We start from the raw sequence: 14099 nt of genomic DNA on the forward strand, positions 1-14099 counted from the left end.
TGGGGTAAAAATTTATTTTTAACATAATATCTTGAAATACATTTTCAAATAATACACTATCATAATTTGACTCACTATAAGTGAGCACACAATCACCAAGTATAAATGACTCTTGCAATATCATAAAAATATATCACTAATTTATTTGCAAATGCCCTGAGGATGTGGATGGAAATGGAAATTCCAAATAAAAGGACAATAAAGCTCATAAAAGGACAATAGTCTAGCAACTCCACTTAAATGAGCCTTAACTTCCAAAGTTGTTCCAAACTTGAAACATTCCATCCCTCATATTGGAAGTTATGATGAGCTACTATTAATATTGTATGATCCTTCAATTTCTCTCCTTTCTTATGTGAAGTAAGAAGATATCAAGAATTCATGATTAGGTTTTAATAGTTTTATAAACTAAGAAATACTCCAAGGCCAACCCCATACAAGTTCAAGAAATACCCCCCTTAACACCAAATGTCCCATTATGATTGAGTGCTATCAAGCATCACATAATATGTCTCACTAAAAATGTTGTCCCTAATTCCTTTCCTTAATGGTGTATTCAATCACTGCCAAAGAAATCTAATTGGACTTATACCAATTTTGTTTATAGGCTTTGTCAAAATCATTGTACTGTAAAGAGAGATTCAGTGATTTGGGTTCTCTTAGAGCTAACTAATTCTCAGAGTGGTAAGGTACATACTTAAAGACTCTCACAAATTATCATAATGAGTCCCATAAAGAGCCTTTACAAAAAAATAGTTGCTTAAAACAGAAACTGAAATCGCAAAACATAATATGAAAAATAATAATTATGCATGCACAACATAATTATAGTAAGAATTTCTAACAAGTGAATTTTAGTTATGCAATTGCTATCATGCACCAAGAAGTCTCATAAAGGGCCTTAACTAAAGATAGTTGCTAAAAAAGTATGGAAACTAAAATCATAAAACAAAATATGAGAAATAATAATTATTTGTGCATAACATAATTATGATATAAAATTCCTAATAAGTGAATTTCAGTTATGCAAATATCATCATGCACTAAAAATGCTCTCATACCACATAGATTTGGCTCACACAAAAGTCCAAACTCAAAAAAAATGTATGAAATATTTCCATACCTATGGTGTAACATCTTGATTTTTAGATAATAAAAAAATTGTGAAATTTAGGTTTTATTGAGGATAAAAAAATGATAATAATAGAAATTTATATTATTTGAGGTTATTCAAAAATAATAATATGGTTAGATATTTAATTATGAATTAAAAATTTATATTTAAAATTACATAAGAAATGTTTAGTTAAGATATAATTTTAAGTTTTAGAATATATAAATAATTTTTGTGAGTGTAGGTAAGTAACAAAAAAAAAGAGGTGGAAGGCTTTTTTTTTTAGGTCCCACATCGGTTAGATGTTGGAAGAGAAAATGTCCCCTCATGTATAAAAGGCAACCACGTGCATCAATTGAGGCAAAAGGGGACATTGAGCAATTTGTAAAAATTACAACTAATGGCCCAAAGATTTGAATAATTAAATTTAAATCTATAGTTTTTTTTAATATAATTGTGAGACCCACAATCTTATTTTTATATTATTTTTTCTCCATCTCTCTCTCCCTCTCATGTTGCTCTATCTTCTCATGCAAGGGTGTTTATTTTTTTTTTCTTCAGGTGTGCTCCAACTTTCCTATTTAGATTAGCATTTAAAAAATTATTTAATTACAAAATTAATTTCGTACTTATTTTCTAAATAATATTAGCTTTTTAATGATATAATTATTTTGTAGAGTAGAGCAAATGTTTTTATTAAAATTTTTTTTATAGGATAGTTAATCTAATGATATGATGAATTAAAAATACATGTTGAATTTTTTAGGGATATAATAAATATTATAAAATATTTTTTGTGGTTGAAACTCATGTTTAAGAATTTTTGAGTTAGACTCTAGATCTATATGGTTGAATTTATGTTGAATCTAAGATGTAGGGATGAACATCTAATTATTAAATATTTATTTAAGTATAAATAGGTATTTTAAGGCTATAAAATGGTGATTTGAGGCTTCAGGGTAATTTTGAAATTTTTAATTTATTTTTGGACGAATTTTTATAACATAGATGGATAAAATTGTGATACTAGAAGTGGTTTGAGGCTTAAATATAGTTTATTAGGGTATAAGAATTTTAGAAAAGAATTTGAAAAGTTAAATGAGGCATAAACATTAAATTAGTGTTAATATGGATATTAGGCCTAAGACTTTCTAGCTCTTTAAATTAGAGTTATTTATTAATTTTAATATAAAATTAATATATAGTATTATGGAATAATTATGTAGATTGTATTGATAAAGAGAGTGGTGAAAGAGGACTTGTAAAGGAAAACTTGTTCAAAACACAAGGTAACCATTACTACTGTGTTGTGATGGACATGTATGTGATTGGTTATGTGTTGTTTTATTGTTTGAAAAAATTATGAATTATAAATTATTGAAAATAAATATTGTTATATACTTGTTTGGAATTATTGCCAAGTAGGTTAAAAATTTGTTTTTGTTTATCATGATGAGATATTATTATTCGGTTATATTCTTATTTGGTTATTTAAATGATACATGACTTGTTAAGGTATTTTAATATATGGTATTATTGGAAATTTTTGTCTGGTTAATTATTACCACATGCTAAGCCCTTATTAGACATAATGAATGGCGTGTAGCTTGGTCCAACTCACCTTTGGTCAGGTGATTTGGTCAAGTGAGTTAGCATCTAGGCATGGCAAAAGGAGGATATAAGGTGTAGTCATGCAATTAAATACTTGTTTTGGTTTGTTTGGAAATATTGTTCGATTAAATGTTTTTATGTACCTACTTAGCAATCGCATGATTAGTTACATCCATATGCATCATTACATATTAATTTTTAGTTATTGGGACTTTTAAGTCTCGTTCTCAATGGTTAATATTTTTACAAGAGCGAGTTCGGCTTAGAAACCACTAAAGGCATAACTTTGGTGTTTGAGACATCATCTTTTACGTTGCCTCTTATTTTGGATTATGCAATGTATCTAGTGCCAATTTAAGACATATCTTATTTTGCAGAGCATATAAACTCTAATCCTTTTTATTAACTGCATTTATATGACTAAGAGGATCATGTCTATCTCTCTTAATTTTTGTCCTGATTTTAATATCATGTCATGAGGATTCTGTCTGTCCCTCATGATTATAATTGCTTTTTGAGATATTAATAACATAACTAAATTGGCTTGGAAGCATTGAGTATTGAGTAAAAAGATATTCATAATATGAACAAGTGTACATTCTATAATTATATTATGTGAAGGATAAGTGTTGGATTATGGTGAATGTTATGCAGACCCATTTTCGATATTGTTGAACCAGTATTCTTTAGGAAGTGTTTGTACTTAGTAGTTAAATAAGATTTATGGTATATTATTTTGGATGTACGTTTGGTTCACATTACAACATTAAAAATTTGTATTTAGGAATAGTTTGGGATTCTGCTACCTTAAGATAAGCTTTTACAATGAATACTGATTTAAAAATTATTATTATTTTTTATATGAATTGTTTTACATTGTATTCCATTAGGTAAAATTTTATTACAAATATATCTTCAATTATCAATACAAAGCTTATTTATTATGTTAAATTCTTTTTACTATGATAGGCTATTTGTAAAATATTTTATTTATATTAAACTCTTTTCTACCATAGTAGAGTTTTGAAAAGAAGTTTAGTTATTTATTATCATGGTAGAAATTGTTCTACCATAATAAGGGTTCGATGATATAAAAATGATTTATTAAACTAATAATTTGTGAAAAATTAGTTTAAAAATTTTAGGGTGTTACATATTGGTATCAGAGCATCATTTTTCAAGCCTGTATTTTGGTGATACTAATTTAAACTTTTGTTTGAAACTATTACTTTTTTGGATTTAATATGTATTTATTATGTGTGGTGTGATGCATTGCATACAGTCGGTTGACAATATACATTATTATGGTGCTTCTCATTGTATGGCCATTATATGGTTAGGCTAACTTTATTTTTTTTTATATCCTGTATCCTTTAAGAGGGGAGAGAGAATGTCTGTCACTCGCGGTAACTTAGGATCCCAATATAAGCACTACAACGATAACCACAACGGCAATGCTGCCGCCATTCTCCGACATTCTAAAAAACGGACAGCAACGACAGCATTTTTCGGCAATTCAACGACGATGTGAAAGGAGTTTCCTTAGATTTAGCAATGTGATGAATTCATAGAGTTTCATCAACAATATCCAACATTTTTTATCTTAGATTGTCGAGAATAAATTCTCAAAACAGTGCATGGCGAAAATAGAAAAAAAATCACCATAATATTTATTTTTTTTTTTTTAAAATGAAAATGATATGTATTTTTCTAAATCAGAGAATCTTTGCAAATACATTGTCGGATGAAAAAACGGATTAATAAATGAATAATGAAAGCCATAATCACAAGTTTCCTACTTTCATATACCAAGACTAATAAGCCCAAATGCTCGTTTGTCATGTGATGGGAAAAAAAGATATAAATCATACAAATGGAAAGCATCAATCTAAATCAATTTTCCCCATTCCAAATAACCTTTATGAAACTATTAACAGTCTTCAAACATTTTCATGAACAAACAAAATCATCCGAGCGGAAAATTACATTCGTTGGTGTAATTTTAACTTAGACCACTTTCATAAAATTTGCATGAAATCCCAAATCTTTAATATATGATATTAAATGTATGCAATCCATTAAAATTGAGACATTGCAAAGTTAATATTTGTAACCAGGTTCTGATGCCCCGTGTTAACTTTAATATCTCCATTCACATAAGACACATAAGATTCAAGTAAAGTGATGTGCATACCTGAATAATCAATAACTGATTGTGATACCTCGATTACCTCGAGTATAGATAGACACACAACACCCCCATAGTTTTCCAATGAGTGTAGACATAATGAAAATAATGGAAAAGAGTTGTGTTTTTGTGGTTATCAACTAATTGACATATATGAATCAAATTAGTAACCGCTTTAACAAATTAATTATATTCTATTATCTCTAACCCAGTTAGTTAAGAAATAAAAAATAACCGACGGCAATAGGGTTGTAAGTTGGGCCTCTGTTCATTGGGCTTACTTGTGTGGTCCACCTATCACAGTTTACATAAAATCATAAAAACTAATCTATTTAGGCTTATTAATCAATGTAAATTCATAAATAAATATTCTAACAAAATACATGTAGAACTTGCAAGTCCAGGGGAGCATGAATGATTGTGAGATGAAAGGACAGATTATATCTTGCACATAACGGAGGGAGATAAAGATGTGCAGCGAGCTAGAAACTAGCTAAAAAAAAAAAGAAGGAAAAGAAAGAGAGAAAGAAAGAGGATCCAGAAAGAGATTGAATTAGACGTAACCTAGATGAATGGGTTAAGCAGAGCACGTCTGAAAAGCATTAAATGACAGAGAGTAGTGGCTAGAAGCCCCTTCCATGTCTCTGAGGAGGAGTTCACAAAAAAGAAGAGCGCTATACTGAAAAAAATTGGTAGTCTTGTGCAACCAATCTTCAAGTTACCTGAAAAAGATAACCAATCAAGAAGAGGTAGCTCAGTAGAGGAGCCTGCAAGAAATGATTAGCAGTGCACAAAGGATAAAAAAAAATGATTAGCAATGCACAAAGGACAATGAAAGAAAATCTTCAGAAAGTGAAAACACATTGGGGAGACCAAACGATCGAAGAAAAAGCAACATGCAGTAAGATATGCCTGAAATAGAATTGCGAAAACTGAGGAATAATCAAGTTTAAGTAGCTGCGAGAAGACACTTTTCATCCTAAAGAGAAGACAGAGTTTTCTCTCACTAGGAGAGTTTCACTACATTTGAAGTCAATTTGCTGATTTGGATTAATTGCATGCAGCACTTTCTTAAAATTTCGAAAACGGATGGCTAGGATGTAAGATGAAGCAGCAATGGATGAAATTTGTTCCTGGGAGGCGTGATCTGAAGCGTTCATTAACGGACGGTCTTGATTAAGAGACGCCTGGCCTGCATCTTCAACGGAGAAGCTGATACAGATAACGGTTTTGCGAAAAAAATTAAGTAGGGTTTAGAGGGAATGGGTGGCAAGGGAAGAAGACGAAGGGAGAAGAACTATAGAGCCGCTCATGGAGGCTACAACGTCCTCCCTCCTGCGCCTGATGCTTCCAAAGTCGACGCTTTGCCCTCAAAACTTCGCCAGATCATCTCTTTTACTTCTTCGTCTCAACGAGATATCAAACAGCACAAAAAACGGGAGGGTGACAATGCCCAATCTGTAAGTTTCAACTGATTTTTCATCTTAATTTCAATACGACAAGTTGAAGATCAGATGTAACTGCTAATATTAGGGTAAAAAAAGGAATGTAAATTTAGTCTTATTATTTCCTGGCCCATGGTAATATTCGTTTTCAAGTTGTTTTTTTTTTTTTTTAAGACAAAATATGACCCAGTAATCAGTAATGTTGAAGGAAACGACTCTTATTGATTTGTAGTCATTGTCGGATGTCCTTGTTCTCGTTCTTAAATTTGCAGAAGGCATCTTATAGTTGCAGAGAGGGAGGAATGGTAATTTAGGAACAAATGATATTTTGAAATATAAGTATTATGTTCTGATGAGTTGTTTTAATTCGTATAGCTGCTAAGTTTTCATTCCATGTATTTAGGGTTAATTAAATCTGATTTATATTTTCTTCCGAGAATTTCTCTTATGGATTTCCCTGTTGGTTGCTTTGCACACCCCTTAAGCATAAGTGGACTCAAGTTGTGCTTGAGCTATCCAAGTCTTCTATTTCGATCTCTTGTATAATTTAATGTATATCAAAGTCTCGTGATTCTAACTTCTAAGTGTTACTGAAGCCATCTGTTTTTCCTGAAAGACTTGGAAGAAGTTTCATGAATATGAAAGTTCTGCTACCTTGAGCAATATTGTTTTGGGTGGTTCGTTTTTGGTGCAGTTCTTTTTATTTTACTCTGGGCATGTTTATCGTGACAATTTCTGCATATCTGACAGTTAAAGGACAAGGTTCAAGCCCAACCCTCAGATGTTAGACGAAGGGATATTGATGCACAATTGCAGGCACCTCGTCATAAAGATAGTAGTGATGAACAACTTAGCAAGAGTAGTAGAAATGAAAAGAACAAGAAAAAAAGAAAGAGGAAGGAGGTTAAAGACCTGAGGTTTGAAATGGAAGTGGATAAAACAAGATCCCAGGTTAAGAGACGTGAACGTAAGAAAAAGTAAGGGAAAGAAGATCTACATAACTTTTCTGTTACTTATTGACTTGAGGGTTTACATTTACTCTGTAATCTATCTCTCAAATGTTTTCTTTTGATTTAATATATTTTTCATTAGTTGTTAAAAATGTGAATTATGCATTCTAAAAGTTTTTATCTTTGGAATATTACAAGTTGAATGATTTTTCCCTGCATCTGTGGTGGTATTGCATTTACCTGTAAGATTCACTTGGAACGGAAGCTTAGTGTTGGATCTTGTAATATTTTGAAGTCTGAAAGTTGATATATAGTATTTGGCAAAGAAGCTCTGACGTTCCATTTGAAAGCATGCATAATAGATTAGAGACTAGGAGGATTACCCTGGAATCTGGATTGTCTTCAAATAAGATACTTTTAGGATTTTGCTGCTAAGTTGGCCTGGTTTTAAAATCGTGATGTTTTCAAATAATTTCCTGCATAAAGAACAGTCACAAATTATATTTGAAAGGGCTGTTTCTTTCATTGTGTTTCATAACAGTATTAGTTTAGGTACATTGGAAAGGAAAACTTTCTGTTTTTCCTACTATAAAACCTTCAACTAGGAGGCTTTTTGATTAAGATTTTAATATTTTAATGAGTGCATATAACTTTTAGTCTCTAAACATTCTTTCAATTATAGATTTAGTTCCTGAATTTTGACTCAAAACAACTTAGTAGTTATAATTTATTGAGGTAAGGAATTATAGAGACTGAGTTGTTTCATGTCAAAAGTAATAATTATTATTATTATAGACTAAGTTGTTATGAATCAAGAAATTATAGGATCTAAGCTGTTTTGAGTCAAACTTTAGGGAGTGAATCAATAATAGATAAAAAATTCAGGGATCAAAAGTTATATTTTCCTTGTTTTAATCGATTTTCATTTTCCAAGATTTCTTAGTAAAAGGATATTGTAAGTTGGTAAAGGCTGTTTATCAGGGCAACCATTTTTCTTTTTCTTTTTGTTTTAATTTTATCAAAATCATGCCCATCATGTTTATCTGCTTTTTACATAGCAAATAAAAACATGCATAAGTCCATTCAATTCCATCTTACGTGTCTTACCTGCATTTGAAATTGAACTTGAGATGAAGTCTTATCAAAAGGCATACTGCAGTGCACAAATGCAGCTTAATTGTCCTAACTATGATATATTATCTTGTAGGTATTTGGAAGCAAAAAAGAAGCACAAAAAGAACAATCCAGAAGAAAAAATGGATTTTCCTGGACACGAAGAAATAAAATTTGGAGATATTGTTGAGGCCCCACCGAAGTTGAGTGTTATTCCTAAGGTAGATTTTTGACCATTTTTACATTATTATAATGAACCAATTGGAAATCAAATCTTCAAGAAAATGTTTTTTCATGTGTTACATAGGCATTTAAGAACCCCCAAAATGCTTCACAAGAGAGACTTAGGCTCCAAGCTATAGAGCAATACCGAAGTCGTAAGGGATGGATTTCAAGGCCAGGAAGTCACTTGCCTCCACCGGTGACTACATCAACACTATAAACCACTTTCAGCATCTTGTCACACATACTCAGCTTAAATGATGCGTTGGTGTCTGCTAGCTGCATACCGTTGCTGTTAGATGTGTTGTAATGGAATGCTTTAAGGTAAATGAATGAGGCGACTTCTCCTTTTTTTAGGTTGGTTTATTCTTGTAATGAATGTTCATGCTTTTCAATATATAATGACTTGGAAGAGTAAATGGAAAGAACAATTAACATCTAAATTAGGAAAGGACGTGGTCTATTCCAGCATTCTTTAAGACCTCCATCCATCAGATCAATTTTGAATCCTGCAAATCTCTTTAGTAAATGACTTACGTCTCTTTTGATGGTTTCCTTTTGAATGTTTTCATCTCTGTTCATCATTAAGTATGACTGGCACTTCCTCTTTTGACATGTAAACTGCAAATGAAACTGTTTTGAGTTAAAAGATGGTGTATCTGTAACAGTCCTGATTCCTGTCAGTGCTTCTTGTTGCCTGTCTTGTTGTGGAGCGAATCTTAAGAAGAAATGTCTGACCAGTGTTAAGGTTGAAAAAGATTTTGGCAACAAGTATATAAAATTGCTTGCGTTAATGACAACCAACTATCCCTCCGTTATCAAGTAACCTTAACTGTTGGATTATTGGGACTACAATGTCTTTTAGCCTTCTTTGTTATTGAATATTGATTATCCGCTTGCCACAGCCCAAATGATTTACCTGTAGCTTCTTTCTTTGATGAAGATTAGTGGGGTTTGCTTTGACGCCCTCTTGGATTACTCGATTATTTGCATCTTTTGCTTAGAGTATGTAAATAATTACTCCTTATTTATGTGTTCCCAATGGGGTGATAATCATGGGAGAGCCACTGTTGAATCCAGAAAAATACTCCAGCAAATTCAAATTGATTTGTTTTCAATCCTGAAGAGGATGCATACCATATGACCCTTGGAAATAAGCACTGGAATTCAAACTATACTGGCAATTGACGTGTTTTAGTAATGAGAAGCAATTTCCTTGTAAATGAAGTTATACACGAGAAGCCACTTGTTGAAATAATGCATAGCTCCCTACTCTCTCTAATCTTGGTGTGAATATTTGGGAAGAGACCTATTTGTGGGGAAACATGAAATTACTGTTTGTTTCTGGTCGTTATTTTTGAATCTGCATTTAGGATCAAATTTCGCCTGTCCCTGTTATGTAAGAAACGTAGGACACACACACACACACAGATTGAACATAGCTCAGTCTCTGATTATTCTTATAAGCCTGATTACAACCTAACAAACTATGTATTTACAGTCATAGCTAACGAAGCTAAGCACTGATTAGCCTCTGTGACTAACTCTATTTATTCAAGTAAAATGCTATTTTAGAAGGCAAAATTATGACCTGAAGGCCTTTTTCTTTGGGGATGCAATATGCCATCTCGTAAGGGACATGTGGGTTATACTCAATTCATATGTCTATCTCTGTTTTTGTAGCACCGTACTGCTACAAAGTCTACAACAGAATTAGGATATGTGGATACATTAGTTTGACTTTTCAATGTCAATGGCTTGAAGGCTAGAGTCTAGTGTGATTCTAATTATTGTTTCTATAATCAGGTTTGGTCATTGAATTTGGTAAGAGGTATTTCTTCAAGCCTCGACATGTCTTATGCTCTGTCGTGGGTTTTATTTATATTCTTTTACCTTCCTTCAGTTCTTTAATACGCCTTTTTTCAAGCCTCCCGTCACTCCAAAACCTTTTAGTATGGCCATTAATTAGTCCAATCGGATTTTTTAAAAAAGAATAATTTTTTTTTCCTTGCAAATTTTCTTTAATGAAATCGTTTGTTAAATTGGCTAAAAGGCTTTGCTCATGACTCGGTCTAACTTGGAACGTTTGACGTGTTGCTTTTGTGAATTAGGTCCAATTTAGTTTTGGCCCACGATGATCGGACTCCAAAGTTGACCAAGCACAATTGAATTTAGGGAGACAGAAAAGTTTTAAAAAAGTTAATTAATTCAACTTAAATATTAAATATTAAATTTTAATAATTTACAAGTTTGATTCTTAATTTTTTTTCAACTTCATTATGATGAATTTACAACTTATGTTTTAAATTTTGACAAAAAAACAAATATAAAGGTTGTTTAAAACTGTTTTTATTTTATTTTTTTAAGAATTAGTGTTTTATAGAATATGTTTTGAAAATAAAAAAATAATAAAAATAATTATTTTTCTCATTCTCCTTTATTCTTTAGAACAATAATTCAAGAACACTTGAAAGTTGTTTTCATTTTTTTATTTTGTAGAATAATTTTTTTATTCTTCAAAATACTTTTTGAAAATACATTATCAAATATATTTTTTTGTTCTCTTATTATGGATAATAGAAAACTGTTTTCAAAATAAGTTTTCAAATATATCCATATTTATTCTTCAATTATATTAAAATTTAAAAAAATTATAAATTTATTACAACGAAGTTGCAAAATTAAGAGTTAAACTTGTAAATTTTTAGAGTTTGACATTTGAGATTTATATTGAATTAATTAATCATTTTGGAACCTCTTAGTCATTCTCCCCTAAGCTTATAAAGTCAATCAAGTTATTGGTCTCTCATTTATATGCATCATTACAAATAGATCTTTTAAAAATTAAGATTTTCAAATTTAAGATCTCGAGAAAAAGTTTTCTCTAATAAATTTGAACAAATCCAGAATCCAATCACTCCAACTTGAATCTCAAACAATGGCAATGAGATATCAAATAATATACCTCAAAAATCTTAATCAAAGTTAAATAGAGTGCACTAACGAGCATATGCCCCTGATCAAGTTCTCATCATATTCACCATTAACCCAAACCAGCACACCCACTTAATGAAAAACAGATGAAAGTTTATAAAATTAATAGGAACTAGCTCTTAAAATTGTTGGAGTTCTAATGAAAATATGATTTTAAGGACATTATCTTTAAAAACTATTTCATTACATACAATTGAATGCAGTTACTCTCAAAAATTAAGCAAACCATTCCTACAAAAACATGATGACAAAACAATAGAAATACACAAATGGAAAAGAAAAACACAAGATGGAAGATGAATGTTTGAAAGCTCAAGAGCTTTGTATTTTAAATACTCTGCAAGCATGCCTTACAAGCACCAGTTAACACCATTAAAAACCTTTTAAAGTTTCTAAACATTGGAGCATCGAATCTGGATTAAAAAATCCATCAATAAATATTAGATTTCAAAAAAATTTAGCATTGTACAAGTCATCATTAATTACTACAAATTTCTAGAGGTTAGTACATGGAATTATAAATAATACATTGAATTATAAATCACCACTATGCATTACAAAATTCTATAAGTTTGGGTATTGAGTTTGGTCAGTTATTTTAAATAAATAATTTTGAAGGCTGCAAACATATTTTTAATACAATACCCCAACACTGCATCTTATCTATATACAACGTACGTGTGCACATTAATTCCTTTTCTTGGTTCATCTCACTTGCTCAAATTCTCATTTTAGTATTTATACACCAATGTTTCCTCAATCTTGAGCAGTCTGGGATTTTTTTTTTTATAACACGCACAAAATTACAATAATAGGGATTTGTAAGAAGGATGAGGCAATAAAAGGAATCATTAATGCTAGGCTAGTATGGATACAACATCCAGAAAGTAAAAAATCTTTGTTGGTGAGTTTACTTTTAAAAAGTTGTTTGGTGTAAAATAAATAAGTTTTATTTTACCAGACTAACTTAAAAAAAATATTCAAATACATATTTTATTACAATTAATTTTTACTAAAATAATTTTTGACAACTTTTGACCCATCATAAAAGCCCATCTAAAATGAGAGGAAAAAGACTAACTCAATTTAAAAGAAAAATTTATATATTACAAATCAAATTTTATATAACAAAAAATATATACCATAAAATTCGTTTCATTTTTAGTAATTATATATTTAAAAGTACTTATCATTATATGTCATCCAAACAATTTTTAATTTATTAAATTAACTTTAAAAAGATTGTTTTCAAACATAAATCTCCCATAATCATAGAGTCTTGCAATTAGAGGACTGACACAATTTGAAAATTCAAATTTGAGAATTGATACAGAACCTTGCTGCATTGACATCCAAAAGGGCGGTAAATGTGTGTGCTTTATTCGTTGCATTCCATTTGATATTGTTCACAGTGATATTGGCTATATAATATCATTGAAATCTATATATTTTCCTTTCAAGGTGCAAGATAACACAGAAGATTCAGCAGTTAAATTAGGTTCTGTTCTTTATTTTGTTTCAATCAAGTTCTTATAATTTTATCCATTGAATATATTAACCCCTAAATGTTTAAATTATTAATAAATAATTAACTTTTCCAAAATAAATATACCTTTGAAGTTTATAAAAAATTTGATTTAATAATTTTGGCTAAAAAATAAATTTTGATATAATACAATATTCATATTTTATTATTTTTTATGAAAATCTATACATATAAAAATTATTTAGAAAATATAACCCAGTTATATTAATTTTGATTTATAAAAAGTATGTAATTAATTTTAAAGTTATACAATATTCTAATAAAGATATGAAAGTTCTTAATTTTATTTTTTTAATAAAAAATTTAAGGATTTTAAGTTTCAGAAATTAATAAATTTAATTGATCAAATTATAAGGGCTTGATTAAAATAAAATAAATTATACAGACAATTTAAAATTAAAAAAACTATAATAACTTGCAGATTAATTTTGCCTACAAAAAATAAATGGAATGATTTATTAATCATGGTATTGTAACCGATTTTCTGTTTATAAAACCTTGTTTTCTCTTCAATTCACTATAAAATAATTATGGCACAAAATGAGGATAATACATTTTTATTTATTTATTTATTTATTTATTTATTGTTACCCACGATAGGATCATGCATTTTATGCCCTAATTCATACTCTCTATTTTTTTTTTTCTATACACAAATGGGGCAACACAAAAACAAACTAGACCATGGCTAGTATAGTCCAATTCATCCCTATGCAACAACTCACATGAGACCCCAGGAGCCTCATGCAGTTGTTGGATGATGTTGGTTTGAACTTTGAAGAAAGCTTTAATAAATAAGCCAATCAGCACTAGAGTCAGAAATAAGCGTATAGCCTGAAAGCTCTGTTTAAATAAAGATTCGAACTTTAAAAATAAATATTTTTTAAAAGTAATCAGCCTTAAAGGCTTGGTTCTA

The 14099-nt window shown here is 30.0% G+C and overlaps 1 protein-coding gene across 1 annotated transcript; it reads left to right on the top strand.

Annotated features, from left to right (window-relative positions):
* The first annotated feature begins 6133 nt into the window (after nucleotides 1-6133).
* Nucleotides 6134-9062, top strand: LOC129288022 (nucleolar protein 58). The gene is made up of 4 exons (XM_054924326.1): nucleotides 6134-6373; nucleotides 7109-7335; nucleotides 8516-8642; nucleotides 8729-9062. The coding sequence occupies exons 1-4, from the start codon at nucleotides 6176-6178 to the stop codon at nucleotides 8861-8863; spliced, it is 687 nt and encodes a 228-aa protein (XP_054780301.1). The 5' UTR covers nucleotides 6134-6175; the 3' UTR covers nucleotides 8864-9062.
* The last annotated feature ends 5037 nt before the right edge of the window (nucleotides 9063-14099 follow it).

Source organism: Prosopis cineraria, unplaced genomic scaffold, assembly GCF_029017545.1.
Source record: "Prosopis cineraria cultivar Desert tree isolate PC_DT_omini unplaced genomic scaffold, ASM2901754v1 PC12, whole genome shotgun sequence".
Taxonomy (NCBI): domain Eukaryota; kingdom Viridiplantae; phylum Streptophyta; class Magnoliopsida; order Fabales; family Fabaceae; genus Prosopis; species Prosopis cineraria.